The 21,923-nt window shown below is 38.2% G+C and overlaps 1 protein-coding gene and 1 long non-coding RNA gene across 2 annotated transcripts; one reads left to right on the top strand and one right to left on the bottom strand.

Annotated features, from left to right (window-relative positions):
* Positions 1-902: 902 nt before the first annotated feature.
* Positions 903-4,291, top strand: LOC125260516. Its single transcript, XR_007183058.1, has 3 exons — positions 903-965; positions 2,198-2,387; positions 3,924-4,291. It is a non-coding gene; the product is annotated as an uncharacterized LOC125260516 (long non-coding RNA).
* A 13,783-nt stretch (positions 4,292-18,074) lies between these two features.
* fam43b (family with sequence similarity 43 member B) lies at positions 18,075-21,715 on the bottom strand. Its single transcript, XM_048179089.1, has one exon. It carries the CDS (start codon positions 20,052-20,054, stop codon positions 19,110-19,112), a length of 945 nt encoding a protein of 314 aa, XP_048035046.1. The 5' UTR covers positions 20,055-21,715; the 3' UTR covers positions 18,075-19,109.
* Between the last annotated feature and the right edge of the window lie 208 nt (positions 21,716-21,923).

Genomic DNA, 21,923 nt, shown 5'->3' with positions numbered 1-21,923 from the left:
TGGCAGATAATGTATTCCATCAAAATACATGGAAACATTTATATCACCATCAATGGAGAAAAATGCCAGATAAATAGCGTTGCTATACATAGCATCTTCCAGCAAGAGCAAGAGTTATGATGAGAAGGCAAAATCTTTACACATCTTCTAATTGTGGTGAAAAATCTGTGGAATTAATTGATATACTGTATGTTAAATGTGTTTAACATTTCTTAAATTGTGACTTTTCACCTGATGGATGATAAAATGGGTGAAAAAAATCTTTCTTGCATTGAAGCCATGTGTGTCCCTATTTGCGTACTTATGCACTATTCAGAGCCGTTTTGTAGTATAAATAGTGAAAGCGAAAAAAAGGAAAAAGTGAATGTCATGTGAAGGCCAGTGCTAACCCCTGCTCGGAATTTGTTCTCTGCATTTAACCCATCCAAGATAGTGTGCACACAGTATGAGTAGTGAACACACACACACTGCAAACTGTGGACACATACACACCTGGAGCAGTGAGAAGCATCTCGCTGCAGCCTGCATGCGGTGGACGTCCAACCCGACCCACATCCAAGTGTGAAGCCAGGCCCATGCCGCCCTGCAGCCAATTTTATTGGTCATGTCTAACACAGTATTATACCCTATTGCCTACATCAAAAACTGACCCCAAACCTACCCATCACTGTAACCTAACCCTCTACCACATAGTGTTGCCATATGGCAACATACTCTTTGTGTTCATTTCCTTGCCACTGTCTCTTTAAGAGAACATTCTCGTTTTTTTTTGTTTTTTTTTTGGTAAGAGAAGACTTTAGTTTAGCCAATGATGTGCTTTGGTTAAGTCACATGACATGCAATTTTTTTCTGTGGCGTGATTTCTGACAGACTGCCGTCTCTTGTTGGTAGTTGCTGAAAGCAAACTAACAAACAAGGCCCCGCCCATGTCACATTCACAAAAAAAATTGTTAACATCATCTCAGGTAAGTTATGATGACATATTCACCACTCAAAAAAGTTTTTATGAAATTAGTTTTTGGTAAATCGATCAAATGTCTGTGTTGCCATATGGCAACACTGCACAATAATGGAATGCCATTATTATAATAGGTTAGCAAGCTAGCAAAGGCCAGCTGCAGTCTGTTAAGATGTAACAATAAAAACATTAATGCTAGTGATATAATGTTGATTAGTCATATGTTAAGGACTGCCATGGCATTTGTATTATGGATTAAATCAACATCAGAGACCTGCCACTACAGCCAGTATACTGGCCCAGACCAACCATTGGCCTACCATTGGCCTGCCATGGTGTCTCAAAAAGGCAAGTGCAAGTGGATGTAAGTGTATTGTTAGGGTAAAGTGCACCAAATGTGATGTGTACATGTGTCTCACCTCTGAAAAAAAACTGCTTTTTGAAGTTTCGTACAGAAAAAAGGTGAAGTTTCAAGGATTATGGGGGGTTCATGTTCATAACCTTCCTCTCATAAGATCTCGCCCGTAATGTTGAATTTTCATGCCACAATGCAATGTTTTTGATTTTATGTTTTATGATACATGATGAACAGTATTAGATTTCTTTTTAACTGTCTACATTTGCTAATTTAAATAATATTCACGAAAAACGTAATGAAATTCAAAGAATATAAAGCATTATTCAGCAAAAAATGAAATGGAATAAATAAAAGCACAAGATGTTGGAAAATAAGTATAAGGTGTTGTTTATATTTACTGCTAAAGCTTATAATAGCACCAATTGATTCAATACAAACATAATTTCCGAGGAAAAATATTAACTATATACACTTACACTAATTCTAGGTTATTTCCACTATTGTACGTTGTTGCCATATGGAAACATATCATAAAGTACCTTAAAATAATATTTTTTTCCAAACTTTTTTTTACAGCACTTCAAGTTAAGCCATTCTAAGAAAAGAAAAAGAGTCAAATATTTTTTTTATATAGATTTATCATAATGCGTCCGGTAGAGGGTTAACAAATTAAATTAGCTGGAAGTTAGCTGGAATTCTGGTGAAGTGGTTTGAGGGAAAAAAAAATCACGCTTATTCTCATTAACTTTGAACATCGAGAAGACTTAACCCTCACAACCAATTCTTTATCATTTACTTATTATATTTGTTATTATATATACATACTATATGTATATATATAGTATATTATACATACTTATTATATTATTATTTTTTGACAGACCGCTCTGAAAACCTACCTTTACACCTGAAGCACACTCAAAACCTACCATTATGCTGAAAACCCCTTTCAATCGGAAACCTACATACAACAAATAGGGGTTTCCATGGCGACACGGGGATGGGGAGTCACCATAGATATACATATCTATCTATCATGTCACGGGATGAACGACCGACTCAGATCGGAAGGTGAGGTAAACCAACAGACCTGACAGACTCGTTAAAGCAATTAATTAATAGTTTCTGTTTCTCATTATTTAGCCTTGCATTGCAGTTTTTTTCTTATTATAAATGTGATAAATGTCACGTAAGTTGATGTGTTGGGGAATTGGCTATTGAACTAAATGACTTGGAAAAAAGATTCGTTCGATTTGATGAACGAGATTCAAAGATCCGAGTCAGTAAAATGATCCTAACTAAACTCCAAAAAGACAAAGTGCACTTTAAATATCTAGATGATGCACTAATTTGGACAGTTGGACTCTTCATGCACCTAACTTAACTCACAGTTTTAATTAAATCGTGGAGGGGATGGAAATATCAGACTTTGATGCTGGATGATAAAATAACCTTATAAAATTCATAGACTACACAGTTGAGTACATAGCACATTGTGTACAGTGCGTCATTTGGGAGACAACTAAAGAGTCGTGACTTGGGCCAGAATGTAACCATCCAGAACACCCTAGCAACCACATAACATGCCAAAAACATTCTAAACACCTTAGCAACTGCATAGCAATGACCTGGCAACCACCCACTGAGTTTTGCACAGCCAAGCACCACTCTATGAAGGTTAGCATCCAGTGAAAGATTTCATCATCCTAAAAAAACACCACTCACTGGATACTGAAATAGTATTTATAATGTTTAAATATACATTCTTACCTTTAGGCAGCAGTCACCTAATTGGATTCATTTAACCCCATGGAGGTCCTTCAGCACACACTGAATGGAGATCTCTGGAGGCCATATGAATGGGTATAACTATCAGCTGCTGGCGTGGGTCTGGATTCAGATGTACAGTCTGTGCCTTCATTCTCATGCTGCCAAGCCATTTGGGACGGATGTGTTTGTTCATGGAATACAAAACATCCTTTTGAATAATGAATGCAAAAATTAGAAACAATGTGGGATCATAGATAGCATTTGACACATTACCAAAGACCAGAGCTGTTAAAGAGCTGCCAAAGTTAACATGAAATCAAAATTGACCTAATACATTTATGCATGATTTATCAGTGCACAATATCCAATGTCTTTATTTTTTCATCAAAATATTTATAACAAATATTTACACCAGAGACATCAAGCCCTCTTAATTTTCATCCCAATCAATTCCTGTTCATGTTAGATTGTAAAACGGTTATGAACACTGTTTAATGTTGACTATAAAAATCTTTTTTTTTTTTTTTCTTTAGATTTTTGCCTTTTATTATAATAGGACAGTATGTAGACAGGTAGCGAAGTGGGAGAGAGTGAGGGGGGCACGATCGGGAAAGGTCCTTGGGACTCGGGTCGCCCCAAGCGCAACGGCGCTACCCACGAGGCTATCGGCGCTGACTACAGAAATCTATTTTACACTATTTAATGTGTTATGTGTATTATATTCATTTTAATACAATTTGCAAAAGTGCATTAGACAAATATTTGAAGTTCAAAACATTTAAAATATGCTTTCCTAATGCTTTTTGTCTGTTCCTGTTTATTGTTTGGCCCTGTCAGAGCAGTTCCTTCACGCTGTGAGCAGACTTGTCATTGGCTTATGAGGATGATATTATTTGGAGAGCTCAGAGATTAGCCTGTCTGTATGTTTGTATGATGAAGTGGCCAGACCGAGGCACACTCAAAGCCTAGAGGCAGACGTGACTGGCAGGAGGATTTGGACTGAGAACGGAAATGAACCCTCAAGGCAGAACACTTGAGCAAGCCGTTAACCCTATAAATAAAGAGTTTTTGAGATCTGACAGAATTTTAATTTGCAACTACTTCTGGTATAGATTTTTTAACATTAATTTATTTGATTGCTTGGGATATATTTTATTTATTTTATATTTTCATTACTTCACTTAGAGACAATCAATACATAGTAATTAAAGCCAATATTTAAATGCATATCTAATATACATTTATCTTTAATCTTTAATCCAAACACAGACCAGATGCTACTGAAAAACAAAATGAGAAAGCGAGAGAGTCTGAAGTAAACTAAGTAATTGCCTGTCTTCAGCATCTTGGGGTTTTACAACATTGCTGATCAGCCAGAATTGAAGGCACAATCATTCCAGTGTCTGTCTTCTGTTAGCGAGTGGGTGTAATAAAGAACTGTGAACACTACATAGTGCTGTCTTGTTAGCACAAATTGTCTGTTCCTTTTCTGTCTCACTGAGTCACATTTTATTCCTTGAATAATTCAAATTTATAAGAGACCTAGAACATGAGAGGGCAGAACCAGACGCAATGCACTGAACACATAATTTTACCAAATGATTCCCGCTACTGCATGTCATAATTACAATGATTAAGTGAATGCAAATAGATTACATAACAGCAAAGAATATAAGGAGCTGCATATTCTTTGTCAGTTAGGAGTACATATATATATATATATATATATATATATATATATATATACACTAACTACAGAGTTAGTTTAGCAGGGTTTTGTGTATGGGCATGGCAAAGCACCTGTTGTTTTCCGATTTGGAACATAGCCCATGTTCCCTCATTTCAAGTCTGGTGCCTGACACTTCCTGCCTGTCGTCTATCTCCAGAGAGCCGTGGATCAGAACCAATTCTAGCTAGCAGCAAATACAAGAGCATTTGACCGTTATCTGAACCACACAGGTATTGCCTACAGTGCAGAGCACTTAAACTAATCCTTCCCAACCCCCCCCTGTATTTCAACACGCCAATTCTGCAGCCCTAACAATCCTGCCAACATGCTCCATTATATTGGGGGGAAATAAACATCCGGGCTGCAAGTGCCATCTAATGTAAATCCCACAATGTGCTGAGCAGAAATTATAATTGTACCATAAAACCCATTGCCTGACACCTGGGTCTACGGTTGGAGGTAATACAAAATTATATTAGAGAAATGATTTAGTTTTAAGAATAAATGCAATGCACACAAGCACCAAAACCTGTAGTGCACAAACCTTGAGTCACATCATTCACTCAAACCCATTCAGAAACCTCAAAATGTCAAGTGTCAGACCCAAATAACAGCGATTAATGTTGGTCCTTGGGTTAGCACGCAATGACGCAGGCAGCATTAGCATGTGACCTTTTGATATATAGTTAATATTACATACACACCACAGACCTTTTCCCTCATAATTCCCAGGGCTTTTTCTCAATATGTACACTGATGAGCCAAAACATTATGACCAGTCAAGTGAAGCGAATATAGGTCTGGGTAGATTAGATAATAAGCAAACAATAAGTTCTAGTAATCAACGTGTTGATGCTCAAAGAGGAACAAACCATAAACCGGCAATAGGGTGTTTGGCGCCCAAGGCTCACTGAAGCACAAGGGCAACAAAAGCTATCCCAACTGGTCCAAGCCAACAGTAAGGTCTACTGTGGTACAAGTCACACAAAATTTTAATGATGGTTATGGGAGGAATGTGTCACAACACAGTGAATCGCACTCTGCTGCATAGGCAAGTGCCCAGCATTTACCGTCGAAAGCACCTATAATGGATACGCGAACATTGGAACTGGACCTTGGAGCATTGGAAGAAGGTCACCTGGTCTGATGAAACGTTTGACTATTTCCCCCTAGCATTTTGAGGGCTGTTTGATTCATAAACACCTCTGATTAGCCATTGTGTTCACGCACACAACAGGGATCCACTGATAGTTGCCTACTTTTAAATGCTCCCGTTTGTATCCGTGTAAGCGCTCGGTGAAGAGCATCAAAGATGTCTATTTACAACATGTTTTTGAAGCGTTGATCATTGTAGCTAATCAAGTCTCAAAATGCTAGGGGGAAATGCTGGTATTGTCACATTTTAAAATTTCAGTACAAACTTGGTAGAGTCGGTACATTTGACAACTCTATTAAGTATTGATATATTGGTATTGAAGGTATAAACAAGTTACTTTCTGTTGCCAAACGCAATGCCCAGTGTGGGACTCAGAGGGTTTACTACCATTTTTACACTTCCCCAAAGTGCAATGTGTGTTTCTGAAACTGTTTCATCTTATGTGCAAATTTGCAGCTAGCCAGCTTCCTGTTCTGTCAAATTAGTCTAAAAAATCCTTCCCTAGCAAGCCGGTTTGATGTCTGTGTCTGAGAGCGTCTGGGAATGGGTTGCAGAATTTGCGCAGACAGAATGTTCCTGAATGTTGCATAACATGATGCGATCAAAGCTGTAAACTCATAACTCAAACCCAGCTTTCAGACTCCAGTTCTTCAGTGCTCTGGCATGATTTTATAAGCAGATGGGCTAACATTGATTACTCAGAGAAAGAGACAGACATATAACTACAGGCACAGCAAAAGCATTATCGAATAGAATAAATGCACAACATATAGTGGCTGAAAAAGGACACTTTTGGACATTGTCATTGCATTGCACACAAAATATCAAACCAAGTGGCATGAAAACTTTCTTGCATGCAAGAAAAAAGCAATGCATTCTCAAAGCATCATCTGCAAACAACCTTGAACATCTGGCCTTGAAAAACAGCAAGCATATCTTGCATAAATAATGCAAAGCTTTAAGAGCCACCTCTATCTATCCCATCATAAATGACAGAGCGCTCTGCGGCGAAAATGATCAAGACATCCATTTATACGGAGGAGCCGAGGGGGCGAGGATACACGGCACCATTTCAATAACTTTTGTGCTTTAGCCACCTGCGCTTGAGGATAAGCGGACCTATCGAAAGATTTTTTTTTGCACCTCCTATTTTGGAAGGGCTTCAAAAACGGCCCTATTCGCTGACATTCATATGAAAGGGATTTATAGGAGCTTCCTCCTTTGGCAGTCCATGCACGAAGGCTCAGCCCAGTCCGCTGGTCTCAATTATGGACAGTGGCTCTGTTCTCCCCAAGGACTCAAAGTCAGACAGTTAGGAAAGAAATTCCAGTTACCAGCCAATTAAAAAGTGAACTTTTCCTCTCCACTTATATTATCTAATCATAAAGATTTTAACCCCTGCTTCTTGTTAGTAGCTAACTACATTTTTAAAAGAATAACTTGAACTGCTACAAATAGAGTTTCAAACTTAGCTTTCCCAGCACCGTAAGTTACAGATGGAAAAGAGTTAACAAAAGGACAAATTACCATAATGGACTGCAGATTCTCTTATGCACATCGTGTTTGGCTTTGCAGCAGTTCAGACACTTTTCATGCTGTCTTCAAAGCCATTGGTATTCTCTTCACTCAAGAAATGAACATGTTCAATAAACTTAATTAAATTGAGGGAGACTTTCCCACACAATAACACTTTTTCAACCCCAAATAATTTGTTCGAATGGATTTGTTCAGTCTTGTTGTATAAACATTTTAACTACTAATTAAATTGTGTCCACACCATCAGTTAAGTCAGCAATCATGACAATATTACTGCCAAGAGTTTTCAATCAAATTAATCTACATTCATTCACTTAAATTTTAAAGCAGACAAGGATGTTCAGCTTTTACAGACTCAGAGACTCCCAATATAGATTTTAAAAACATTACAGTATGTTTAAAAACATTAACATTACTAAATTACATAAAGTTTAACATAATTACAATGAGAAATAATTTAAACTCAGGGATGTTCAACCAACCCTTGAACCCCTATAAAAAATTTTGGATTAAGATCATTAACATTACTACATTTATATAAAGCTTACCATAAATAATTAGTTAGAAAGTTAGACATTTTCTATGAAAATTTACGATTTTACATGATTTAAATTTAAAATTGTAAAAATGTTAAATGGGTCGTGTGTATATTCTGTTTTGATTTAGATCTAGTTCCTGTTTCCTTTGTTCTTATTTTCCCACCACTAGTTTGTTTCTATGGTGTTAATTAGTTCCCCAAACCTGTTATTTTTCTATATTGATTAAACTGTTTGTACATAAGCCCTGAGTTCTCACTAGTTCTTTGTCCTGTATTGTCTGAGTTTAATGTTGTTGTGTTTCTTGTTTTTTCAGAGTGATCTATTGTGATTTAAAGAAGGGGTGTAATGCTATTTCATGCATTCTGACTTATTTACACTGTTAAAGAGTTGCATTCTCATGCTAAACATGGCCAAAGTTTCAAAACACAAGTTGGACGTATGATGGAGTATTTCTGTGCCAAATACACTACTTCCGGATTCGGAGAGTTTTTTTTCGAGTGTGTCCTGTATGACGTCAAAAGAGAGCGGAATTCTTTGTATAGGCACTTCTCCCTGATAAGCATGCACACACACACACCACCCAAATAAAGTAACCGTAATACACCACACCACCTGTTCCCGTCACTCCACCTCAGCCAGTCGCCGTGTCTCCTTTGCCTTGGCTCCTCCCTCGGCTCCACCTGGGACCATCGGACCTATGGCTCCACCAGGCTCCCTCGATCCTCCAGCTCCACCTCGCACAAATGTTACCTTGCCCGTGCCATGGACTTGTAAGCCATCCACTGTCTACCCCTACGGCTCTGTCTGGCTCCGCCCTCCCTTTGGCTCCACCTTGGCCCTCAGTTGGTCCGGCTCCACCTCAGCTCTCCGGTTACCTGGTTCCACCTAGGTGGGTCGTCGCTACAGCTCTGTCTCGGCCTCCAAAGCCTGCAGTGTCATGCTGGTCCATCTGCTCTCCATCTGTGCTGGGCTCCCTCTCCACCAGCTCCGTCTCCATCCGTCGTTTCTACGGCTTCGTCGATAAAAATCTCCACCAAGGCTCCTCCCTCGACTCCACCATGGGGCACTGGACTCTGACTGGACTCTGGGTCACCATCTGGATCCTCCTGCTCCTGGATCCGCCCTGGCTCCTCTCACCATCTTCGCTACCCTGGTTTTCTCCTCAGTCTTCATCCCTGATTCCCTTTCCTCTGCCTGCTCTGTACCCTCCTCCAGAGCCGCCGTCCTCATCTTCAATCGCCCTCATACAATATATTGTAAAAAAAAAAAAAAAAAAAAAAAATGACACATTTACATTCATTGCATGCAATAAGTTTTGACAAAATGTTCAAGAATTGAGTTGCATTTTAATTTTTAATTAAGTAAATGGACTAAATGGCAAAAATCCATGCTTGAGTATCCCTTCCATCCGGCTCCAAGGATCTGACATGTCAGCCTGTGGGAGACATCTGACTAAAGTGACACTTAAAATGTCAACACATTTATTCAGAGGACACATTCAACAGCCACAGGAGAAAAGTTTAGTAACAGGAAATAAATGTTATGTAAGTGACTATTTTATAACCTGGTTAATGAAGGATGAATGTAGCTTTGAGCTGTTCCAATGAGAATATTACATATTCCAGTGTCTTAATAAATTCAGTTGCATTATAAAACACCTCTCTGAGCAGAGCTGAAGGACAGAATATTATGAAATAATAAAGGTTTCTACCGCCTCATTAACTCAATCAGCTTGTCTGTATGGAGGAGAGCTCACTGTGCTGTTGAATCTATAAAGGATTATTATTGAATTTTTATCTATTTATTTATGTGCCAAGAAAACCTGAGCATTTTATTAGAGTGTAGAGGTTGAATCAAGGTCGAGAGGTTATGTTTGATTTCCTGTGAAATTCACTGTCACCTTTGAAAAAAGCTTTGATGCAACTTGGAGACAACTGCATGAAACTGAAAGTCAAGCAAAGTTACAGACATAGTTAAAAGGAATTCAATTTATATCAATAATTTAGCTTTTGTTAAAATTCTGTCATGATTTACTCACCCTCAAGTTGTTCCAAACCTTTATGAATTTCTTTCTTTTGCTGAACACAAAAGAAGATATTTTGAAGAATGCCGGTAACGAAACTTGTTGATGGGACCCACTGATTTTTTCTCAATACTATGGAAAACAATGGGGAGCTATACTTTGGTTACACATATTCTTCAAAGTATCTTCTTTTGTGTTCAGCAGAAGAAAGAAATTCATACAGGTTTGGAACAACTTGAGGGTGAGTAAATTATGCCAAAATTTTCATTTTAGGGTGAACTATCCCTTTAAGCCAAAACACCTCAAATGAACTTCTGCTACAAGACCGTACATGGTTATTGTGGCATGTCAAACTGAAGTACAATAAAACTGGGGGGAAAAAACATAATTTTTGACAACTTTAATGGGTTAGTTCACCCAAAAATGAAAATTATGTCATTTATTACTACTTACTCTCATGCCGTTCCACACCCGTAAGACCTTCGTTCATCTTCGGAACACAAATTAAGATATTTTAATCCGATGGCTCAGTGAGGCCTCCATAGGAAGCAATGTCACTTCCTCTCTCAAGATCCATAAAGGTACTAAAAACATATTTAAATCAGTTCATGTGAGTACAGTGGATCAATATTAATATTATAAAGCGACGAGAATATTTTTGGTGCGCCAAAAATAACAAAATAACGACTTACCGTATATAGTGATGGCCGATTTCAAAACAATGTTTCAGGAAGCATCGGAGCACAGATGAATCAGTGTATCGAATCTGCTGTTCGGAGCGCCAAAGTCACGTGATTTCAGCCATTGGCAGTTTGACACGCGATCTGAATTATGATTCGACACACTGATTCATTTGTGCTCCGATGCTTCATGAAGCAGTGTTTTGAAATCGGCCATCACTAAATAAGTCGTTATTTTGGCGCTCCAAAAATATTCTCGTCGCTTTATAATAATAATATTGAACCACTGTGCTCACATGAACTGATTTAAATATGTTTTTAGTACCTTTATGGATCTTGAGAGACGAATTGACATTGCTATCTTAATTTGTGTTCCGAAGATTAACGAAGGTCTTACGGGTGTGGAACGGCATGAGGGTAAGTAATAAATGACAGAATTTTCATTTTTGGGTGAACTAACCCTTTAATAGCTAGAGTAATAAAATATTTCCTCTCTTGTGAAATTTGAGTTAAATGAGTGCATTACGGATTGGCCAGGATGATCTGCTGCTCAACCAACAACATAGGCTATTAGTATATAATTAGTGAGTATCTAGATTTAGCTTTAACGTTTTAAGCAGCAGTGCTTTAAAGGATGTCCTTTACGGATGCAAATTCCTGGGGAGAGTTTTAATGTGTTAACTCAACTGCATTAGTATGCTTAATGTAACTTTCATTGTGTCTACATGGAAAGCAAACAGCGCAGTGTGTCATGACTAATTTAAATAGCTGCGTTGTTATGCTTGTGTAGTATAGATAGACTGTGAGACTGTCAGCATGCTAAAATGCTTTCAGAGAAGTTGTCACTAAATTTAACCCTTTAAATTAAAGCGCAGTGCCCAAATATTGCTGTCATAAATATCAAAAGTCGCTCAAGACAACCCACTAACTTGAAAAGTGGTTTCGCACCTAGTTTGGATCTAAGCATGCCTGTTTGTTAATTAGTGTCTGTATTAATGTATATCCTCCAGGCATGTCATTTCTCCGCCTCTGAGGGGGATCACAAACTTTTGGCTGCAGGTTTCATTGCTGCTTTGCAGCCAATGAGATCAACCCAGAGGCAGTTGGAGCTTTTTGATAAAGGTTTTTTGCATGCATTTCAAAGTCATCCCGATTTTTCTCTCTGAAACGCATAAAGGGTTTAAGAGCTGCATGTCTCAAAGCGGCAATCAGAGAAATATCTGAAAGCTCTTGCCAGAGGTAGAAAATGTTCTGCAAAAATCTTATTGGAAAGAGACCGTGTGTTATTGCATCAGCTGAGGTACTGGATTTCACCCAGAGGAGGAGCATGTCATAAGACCTAATCCAATATATTGTTTTTCACAGAAAAGTAATAAAACGTGCCCAGCAATGAGGTGAGGGAGGATTGCATAATAATAAAGTACACATAATTTACTAATTAGGGCCTTTTTCCCCAGTGTTTACTGATGGATGCATCTGTCTGATGCATGATCCTGTTATATTGTCTGCCAAGCAATCATAAGTCTTAATAATAGCACATCACATCTCTTTTCAACAACTGCATGAAAAAATAAACAGATGCACCTGTATTTAATGCTTAGGATTTCCACAAACCCCAGACCCAAAGTTTGAGCAATAGTTTTAACGATGTTTGCCTTAGCAAGTATCAGTAATTATAAATCAATGTGGCAGAGGATTGTTTGATTGGACGATGCTTGTTGGCAGGGTCTGTGAGGTCATTATGACTCAGTGCTGAATAAGTGTTTGGCTCTTTGCTAGAGTGCTGACATTTAAAAGGCGACATCAGTGTCACTAATGTTAGCAGGATAATTGAGGATATTAGCACAACAGGGGCTAGTTTAGTGCAGGCCCTCTGTTTCACACTATCAAGCTCATAATTAGCTCTCCAATGCTGAAATTTACGTCAGTAGATTCGCAGGCCAGCTGGCGATCGTAGACTGTGTCATATTGGAATTCGAGATGACCATGTTGGTGGAAAGTCTTGTCCAGAGATGCTTAAACCTGGGAATGCACCCTAGATTAAATTATTACTATTAAGACCAAGCTTCTGCGCACATACACACTCAAACATGCAAACCTATAGACTAAACACGTAAATGAGCGGCAAGAATGCATTAAAGGTATTTGGTTTTCAGTAGGAAAGGTGTCATTTAAACGGTGTCATTATTAAAGTAATAATTAACGAATTCTACAACGGAAGTGATTCAATCAAAAACAAACTTTAGCTTGATAATAATTTTCCTATTGTCACTGTGAAGCTGCTTTGAAACAATTGTGAAAAGCACTATATAAATGAAGATGACTTGACTTGACTTGTAAATTTGGTAAAAGTTTTCCAGATAATATTTCACTTTTTCACTTTCAATTTTTATCACAATATAACTGGGTCTTTAAATATAAACATTTATAGGTGTCTTTATATAACACATGTATATCTCCTTAAAATGCACAAATCATGCCAAAAAATGGCATCTTTCAGACTAGACCAGCCAATTTGCTCAGAACAATGACTGTTTCGACAGCAAATAGAGCTTCTAAAGGCAGCTGCAGTGATGCAATGACTTTACCAATTGGTGATTGGCTCTTTTATATAGAAGGCGGGACTTACTCTGCCATATTCCGCATTGCATTTTCTCCCACTCATAGTAATATGAGTGCACCATCTTTTTATATCTTAAGTCTTTGCCAAAATTTAAAGCACTAAACTCATAACTTTTAAACATGCTTCCGGATTTCCAGACTGATTAAAATCCTGATAAATCAGTTCAGTTTACTTTGTTACATCAGCAGGAAAGTGATTTATTAATGAATAATGGGCATTAATGAATGGGTCAATTTTGATTTCATGTTTTCTTTAAATGTTACTAGTCTCAAACATCTGACACTTAGGGGCAAATGAGCCTGCCTTATTCTCTTTATTTTTCTGCCAGTTAAATTTTGATGCTGATGCTAAAACAAGCGATGCATCAACATCAAAGGTCTTGCTTTGATCTTTGAAGAATCTTCTCCCTATTAAAGTTTCTCCTCATCTTGTTCTGTGTGCAAAGAAAAATATGAGTCGAGAAAACGCACAAGCAAAGAGAATATTTTGGATGAAAACACTGAAATATTCAGGTCACACAGATTCTATAGCTTATAACAGTGCAGATGTTGGCTGGTCTTAACGGGAGGATAATATCTTTGGAATATATATGGTTGTAACGGTGTGCAAGCACTGTTTTTGAAAGGTCATGCAAAATTCAGCACCTCTTTATTTGTGAGTGTCAGTGAGCACATGTCTCTTGTGGGTGGCTTTTGTTTGGAATATACTGCTCTGTAGCGCTAATAACAGTTAAGCTGTTTTAGCTTGGACACTGTTGGTTCAGCGTGGACAGGTTTTTTTTGGCCTGATTTATGATAGCGTTGCATAACAATTGTACTGCAGGCAATCTAATTTCATGCAACGATTTTGTGTGGTAGAATTGCATTGCCTTCCTTTTGAATCTATTATTATCCTTATTTAAATAAAGATCTAAAATTAACATAAATGCATTTTTCTACTCATTTTACTTCCATAATTTGACGCATTTTCAAATAGGAAGTCATCTTGGAGACATTTATTCCTTTGGAAAGCACGCACAATAATATCAGGAATGCATGTTGAAGTAAATTTTAAGACTGTCAGTTCATTGCTAGCACCATGCTCTACTGTTTGAGCTACAGGAATCCTCATTATAGACACTACCGTTAGGGGTCAGTAAGATATTTTTTTTTTAAAGTGACAGTAAAGACATTTATATTGTTTTTATTATAAAAAAATCAGCATATTAGAATGATTTCTGAAGGATTATTGATTAAACTGTAATAATACTTCACAATATTACTGTTTTACTGTGTTTTTGATCAAATAAATAGGAGAACATATGAGACTTCTATCAAAAACATAAAAAAACCTTACCGACCCCAAACTTTTGAATGGTAGTGTAACATTTCATGCAAGCCAAGTCATACAATATCATACCAGTTCATCAACTCTCTCAAATTGTCATGAGTGACATATTTGGTTCTTAAAAACATATTTCTTATATTTTCTTGATGACTTTAAAATAATGCATAAACAGTTTCTACCAAACCACCTTGAGTTCTGTACTCTGTTTCCAGATCTGTTCAGAAAATCAATCAGGTTTGTCTTATTTGGCCTTTTATTTGACAATTTGTTTTGGAGATTTAAATAAAACCATGTTTATTTAGCAGCTAAACACTATAAAAGCACTGCTTAACTACATTTGAATAGAGCAAACATCTTTGCTCTGTAACTATTTGCGCAAATATTTCTCAGGGAATTAACTATTTATGATTGAACCTTCAGGGAATTTGATCTGGCACAGTGTGTGTTTAGAAGTAATAATGCAGAATACAGCACTGCTGTTCAAGGGAAGAAGAACAGTGCTGCTGAGGAATACAAATGCAAGTCTCTCTCTTTATCTCTCGCTTTTAAACACACACACACACCCACACCTGGAACTGTGCTGTCATCCTTTTTATCGCTCTCTCTACCTGTATGCCTGAAAGATGGCTCATTGATCCTGTATGTCCCGGCCCAGCACACCTTGTTCCCCTCTGTGCCTCCAGAGGAGGCTATTAACACTTTCATTGAGGCTTACAGGAGAGAAGTTACACCCTTCACTCCCATTATTGTGTCACTCAAACCCACACTTACATTTTCTAACAGTTAGAGAGTTAGAGGTGAGATTACACTTACAGAATCCCATCCCAGGGACAAAATGGTGTCCATCACAGCCAATACATTTCCAGATCAGGATGTCAATCTGTCATATACCTAGACACATAAATACAGGATTTGTTCAATGTCTTTGAAAGAAGTCTCTTATGCCCAACAAGTATTATTACGATTTATATTTTAAAATGTAATGTATTTCTGTCACGTGATCCTTCAGAAATCATTCTAACATGCTGATTTGCTGCTCAAGAAACATTTCTTAATATCAATGTTGAAAACAGTTGTGCAGCTTGTGTAAACTGCAAAACTTTTTTTTTTTTCAGGATTCTTTGATGAATACAGAAAATTCAAAAGAACAACATTTATTTGAAATAGAAATAATTTTTAACATTATAAATATCTTTATTGGCACATTTGAATGAAATGACAAAGAATATCTTACTGACCGCAAACTTTTTAAAAGTAGTGTGTTAACTCAACCTTATTAGGAATAGTTCACCAAAAAATGAACTCATCCTCATATTTGGTCAAAACCCATTTTTAACACTTTAATTAGAGCCTTTAAGTATTTTAATTCATTAATTATGCCTTATAATGCACCTTATAATGCATTATATGGTCTGATGAATAATGTAACCACATTTATAATACTTTATAATACTTATCTATTCATTAATACACATTTAGAAAGTATAATGCATTGAAAAAATACATGACAAACAACCAATTTCAGAATCTGCAAATATTATAAGGCATTTTATCTTTGGTTACAGTTATTTATAAAAAGATGTAATGCATTATAGCATACATTATGAATACCTTTATAATGCATTATACATAAGGGCTTTAAGTAAAGTGTTACCAGTTTTTTTTTCCTTCTTTGGTACACACAAGAGAAATTTTGAAGAGTTTTCTTTTATATATATACAACACATTTTTATAAAACAACAGTTATTGACCACATTTGTCAAGCTCTAAAATCATTATAAAAGCAGACTGTATGAGTTGTGCACTACAGTAGATTTAGGCCTGGTTTCACAGACAAGGTTTAGATTAAGCTAGGCCTTAGTTCAATTAAGGACATGTAAGTAGCTTTAAAAAAGGTGCGCGCCTTAGAAAAATACATTACTGGTGTGCATCTTGAGACAAAACAATGGCAATGAGATATTTTAGGATATGTCAGTGCAAGTTGCTTTCAGTTACACCAGCTCAAACATGCATTTTAGCCTGGGACCTTGTCTGTGAAACCAAGGGTTTAAGTCATATATTAACTCCTTTTGTTTTCCAAACACAAAATGAAAATAGCAGCATACAGAATTAAAGCACGAAACATAAAGCACAACATCAGAGAAAGCAAAAGACAGAATTTGTCAAAATAATACTTGTGAAACACATGCTTCACAATCATGTAAAATGTGTGTTCCTCTCATAATGCACCTTTCTGCTGCCATCTGGACATCATTTTCTGACTGTATGTGTTGTTGACACATCTCTCTCTCTCTCTTTCTCTCTCTGCCTCGTTCATTTCTGTTAAAAATCCCTCAAATATCTGTTAAAAAATAAAGACCACTAAAAAAAAAGTAAGCATTTTTTTTACTTCTATCCACTCAGTCAAATTAAGATAACTTAACAAGTCACCTAAAGCATCCTACACTACCTCAAATAATTTAAGTTTTATAATTTAAAAATGTATCTGGTGCTGTAAACTAAATAAACCACAAAACAAACTACATTGGCACATTTAATGTAGAAAATGGTAAGTGGTGCCACAATGGGTTTTGTATATGATTGCCAAGGTGTAGCTATGCAGTTTCATAGGTGTTCTGGTTGATTGCTCGGTGGTTTCTTACTGGCTATAATAGTCAATAATCCACCCTCAAGTCTCTAGATGTGGCTTGGGTCCTTCAACATAACTCTATGGGACTTTATCGAAAATTGCAGGTATAATCACTTAGAAAACTAATAGCACAAGTCTCCTCACAAATCACATGATTTGAGGAATAAATCATACCCACAGCACAACCGGTGTGGAACGAGTTAATCAATTGCCTAACCCTAAGTATGAGCAATAGCAATCGTGATATTTGTCCTAGCAAGCACCACTACTGAAACCGTTTTCAACTGCACTTCAAGAAGCAGATCTTGTTGTGGTGAATTTGATGCAGATCTTATGGAATTTTGTGTATTTATGCGCTTGTCCTTTTGTTCGCTGTAATCAACTATGCGCTGAGAGGCTGTTGAAGGCTCTTCTGGATGATTTCATGTCAAGCTGAAAGCTCTGCGCTGCCTGCCCAGGTGTTTTATGCTCACATTCTGTACAATTCAATCGGCTGATTAATTGCCTCACTTTGAGGGAAAAGCTAAATGCCCCTCAGCAACAGATGAAATCAGTTCCTTCCACAGCCCACTCACAGGATGTCAATGGATTTTTTTTTCATTTTCTTTGAATTAAATATTTATTTAAGCTAGAAATGATCTTTTGAAATACAGCCTGAAAATCAGCAGTTCGCATTTTCAAATCCTTCAAATAAACTCAATCCGATATTCCCGAGATGAAATAAATAGAAAGCTGGGGCTCTAAAAATTCATAATTAATATAAGCAAACATTTTTATTATGCAATTTTTCACACTGACAGTGTTCCATTGTGCAGAAAAAGATGTTAGTATTAGAAAAATGTTTCACCGTTTTCCCCAATCAGTTTCCAGAAGATTAATACGTTGCACTGAAATTACAAAACACATGCCAGGGTTGACAGATGGAAGCTACGACCTTCATGTGAACGGCATAAAAATGAGTTTTTATGACTACCACATTACACCAACACAAATTCAGCATAAATTACAAATGCTCTTTTATATAAACACAAGATACGTTGCTGCCATTGGTCCCAGACAAATCACAGTGTAAAATTGATACCATTTAAAAACATTTTAAAAGGCCCATCTCAAACATCACAGGTGATGCCTCCACTTGTTATGCATTACTGATTAGCAGAGCTATGACGAATGGTAGCAGTAAACATGTCAAGTCAATGGCTCGATTCCTAAGTTATGGTTTAATTCATTAGTGCTGCTCCCAGTGCCAATAAACCAGCTTTAACCGCATCCCATTGAAGCTGAGCCTGTAGAGAGAGGTCACCGGGGGACAGTTACGAACATCAAAAGACAGACTGGCCGTACAAAAAGTCACATTTTAAGGATCCTTCTTATAGTCCATCAGTCTAAAGCACTTGGCAAGTACTCAACCAAAAAAAAAAAAAAATCACTTGGTGGCTTGAGTACGAGATGAATGCTTTATTGTCTTTGGGTGAGCAGTTTAAGCTTTGCTCGATGTCGGGGGTAGATAAAGGCTTTTCGGTGTAAGCTCTCGACCAACTCCGAATGATTGGTGTACCTGTGGTCCTCCTTGTATTGTGCTTGTACTTGCTCTCCCTCTCCATGCATCTCATGGAACGCTTCCTCTGCAGGCAGCATTCGCGAGTGCCAACGGTCCTTACCCCGAGTTTTGGAGGGCTGTTTCACGGTGCATCAATGGACGTACCAGACAGAGTGGGTTGGCAGGAAAGGCGACAGGACAGAGGCTCAAAGGTGAGGGCGCTAAACTGTATCCGTGTGACCTCACACCAGAGTGCTGATAGTCATCTGTGCTTCATCCCAGCTGGTAATCGAAACCTCGTCTAGTCTATTTACGATCTTCCCCAGATCTTTCTCTGGAGGGGGACCGGATGTTACGGCGTTTGTCGTGGTGGCGTTGGATTGCGCATCCCCCTGTCGGTCCTCCTCCTCCTCCTCCTCTTCCTCAGTAATCGAAGAGAGCCGTGTTGCACTCCCAGGCTTTTCTGTAGGTGGCTGGTAGTGGCATTGGCCATTTAGGAGTCTCCGAAGAGGCATAAGAGGCACAATGTCTTCGCCCAACAGCTGCTGTTGGCAATGACGGAAGTCGGATTGGCGCTTTAGCCGCTTGAACTCCGTGAATGCGGACGTTGAGTTTTGGTACAGGCTGAGCGCTAACGCTCTGGCCTTTTCTGCCTTCGGCAACAGGACAGCATGGCAGCGTAGCACAACTGCTTTATTCTTCACCTGATGCCTGTAAATCCAAGCAAAAATCTTGGGGCGAAAGGGGTCAGCTGTGCAGTATGTGATGCGGTTGAGGGAATAGAGGTGAACGGGCTTCTTTTTGCCACCTCTATCCGCCCCCATGCGAATGCCGTGAGGCCCGACGGTGAGCTTCATCTTGGCGCTCTGTTCGCCGTAGTTGCTGCGAGTCCAAATCTTGGCCACCGCCTCCTGCGTACAGTCCTCGCCTTTAGCCATGATGGTGACCGCGCTGCCCAGGTAACGCACCTTGTAGGTGGGTTCCTCTTTATTGAGCTCCACTTTCTGCCGTTTGCTGTGGAAGACACTTCCCAGCCACTGGAATGGGCAGTCTGGAACGAGGTCCGGGCAAGAGTGAAGCAAAGTCGACAGCAAAGAATGGTAGGTCAGCCCGGCTCCAAGACTTTTTGGCTTGCTTTTGGACTCATTCTCCACCAGCAAAAACTTACTCCTTTTCCAGGGCAGCATGATCCAAGCAGAGAGAGAAAAGGATTCAGCACTCTCCCCCAACCAGTAATGAAGAGCGTTCTGGTGTGTGTGTGTTTCTCAGAGAAGCACAGCAAAGGAAACTGCTCTGGCACACGCTGATGAGAGACTGAAAGCAGAAAGGCTCAGCTGCTCTGTTCGCTCCTCCTTCCTCTTCCTCCTCCTCCTGCATCACTGAGTGCTGATCAGCGCTGGGCTTGAAGCCTCGACGATCCTCGTTTAACTCCTTCAAACCCCTCACCGTCTTCTCACCTGATGGACTTTAACCCTTGGGCAGAAGGAGAGGGTTCATCCTTGTGTCAGAGTGTCCTACAGGAATACTTTGACCTGCTGGGAGTCATTTCTACCATCGTTATATACCATCACACCGCCCAGCCCTAATTTAATTTATTCGGCTTCTGGAAAACTCCAGGAATTGACTTTACGTAACGAGTGCAAAAGAAAAAGGTGCTAGAACAAACACGTTAACGTGGTTATTAAATGTCCAGTGCAGCAACTGCGTAGGCTGCAGAACCTGAAATGACTGGAGAGACATATGCTTCTTGACATTTGAACATGTTCACAATTTTGCCTGAAAGGATGAATCACTTTTTTTCAGCTATAATTTCATTACAATGAATGAAAGGAGGAGAATAAGAGCTATGTGTCACTATTCTGCTCTAGACTTCACATTTTTTTATCATTATTCAAGTTGATTTTACATGTACTTTTAAATGGTTGCATTTAGCAAACACTTTTATCCAAAGCAACTTACAAAAGAGGAACAAAAGCAATTCATCCAGGAGACAACAATATTTATATTATACAATGCCAGGATTATTGGACAACTAGATTAGGAAAATTCCTCTTTGATTAATAATTGTATTAATTTCTTAAATGACTAGTTCATCCAAAAATGTACTCACCCTCATGTTTTCCCAAACCTATATATATATCTTTCTTTCACGGAGAACAAAAAAAGGAATTTTCAATAATATGCTGATCTCCTTTTTTCATGCAATCACAATGAACTGGGACTGGAGCTTCAAAAACCTAAAGTATTATAAAAGCAGACAATATAACATTTTGCACCAGTTCTTTGATGCGATATGAAAATGTAAGATGTGACTCACTGAAAATAAGCTTTTGTTCTCTTTGGCATGCTGAGAGTCTATTCTTTTGAGTCTTCTGAATTGAGAAACATTACAAATCTTTGAATGATTTGTTCACAAATCAGACAGATCTGGTTCTCGCATCCTGTTTACTCAATGACTTGGTCATAGTGGTTAACTTGAGCTCAGTGTAGGGAAAGATCATCAATAAATAGCAAATTTTGCACAGTTCCTCACACAAAGATAATATCGTATGGCTTCAGAAGACTTGAAATATGGCACAAAAATTGTATGGACCACTTTATAGAGCATTTGAATCTCTAAATTTCTAAAGCTTGAAAGGTCCAGTCCTTTTTAATTTAAAATTGAATGGAAATGAGAAACCAGTACATTTATTAATCTCTCCTTTTGTGTTCCACAGAAGAAGAAAAAACATACAGATTTGAAATGACATGACTAATTAAATAACTGTCATTTTTGGGTGAACTAATCCTATAACAAAACCGTAATGTAGTAATGAATGTGCTTTACAAAATGAAACATGTCAATAAATGTTCCTTTCCTACTGAAACCAGATTACAGTGTTGCTTTTATACAGTTATATGTTAGACGGCTTGCAAGCTGATGAGCCTTTTCAATGTTCCCCACAGTGTGTTAGTCTCAGGATCTCATTGGGCTGAAGTGTATTGGACGAGCCGTTCTGCCGGGGCAGGTCAGCAGTTATGCATTACATCGAGAAGCATTTCCATCAATCCGATAG

Source organism: Megalobrama amblycephala, linkage group LG24, assembly GCF_018812025.1.
Source record: "Megalobrama amblycephala isolate DHTTF-2021 linkage group LG24, ASM1881202v1, whole genome shotgun sequence".
In the NCBI taxonomy this organism is placed as follows: Eukaryota; Metazoa; Chordata; class Actinopteri; order Cypriniformes; family Xenocyprididae; genus Megalobrama; species Megalobrama amblycephala.
The sequence above is the reverse complement of the archived record's forward strand: the minus strand, read 5'-3'. Positions and strand labels throughout refer to the sequence as shown.

What these genes read in the sequence shown, in the direction of transcription:
- fam43b (XM_048179089.1), bottom strand. Translation starts at nt 20,054, where the DNA reads ATGCTGCCCTGGAAAAGGAGTAAGTTTTTGCTGGTGGAGAATGAGTCC.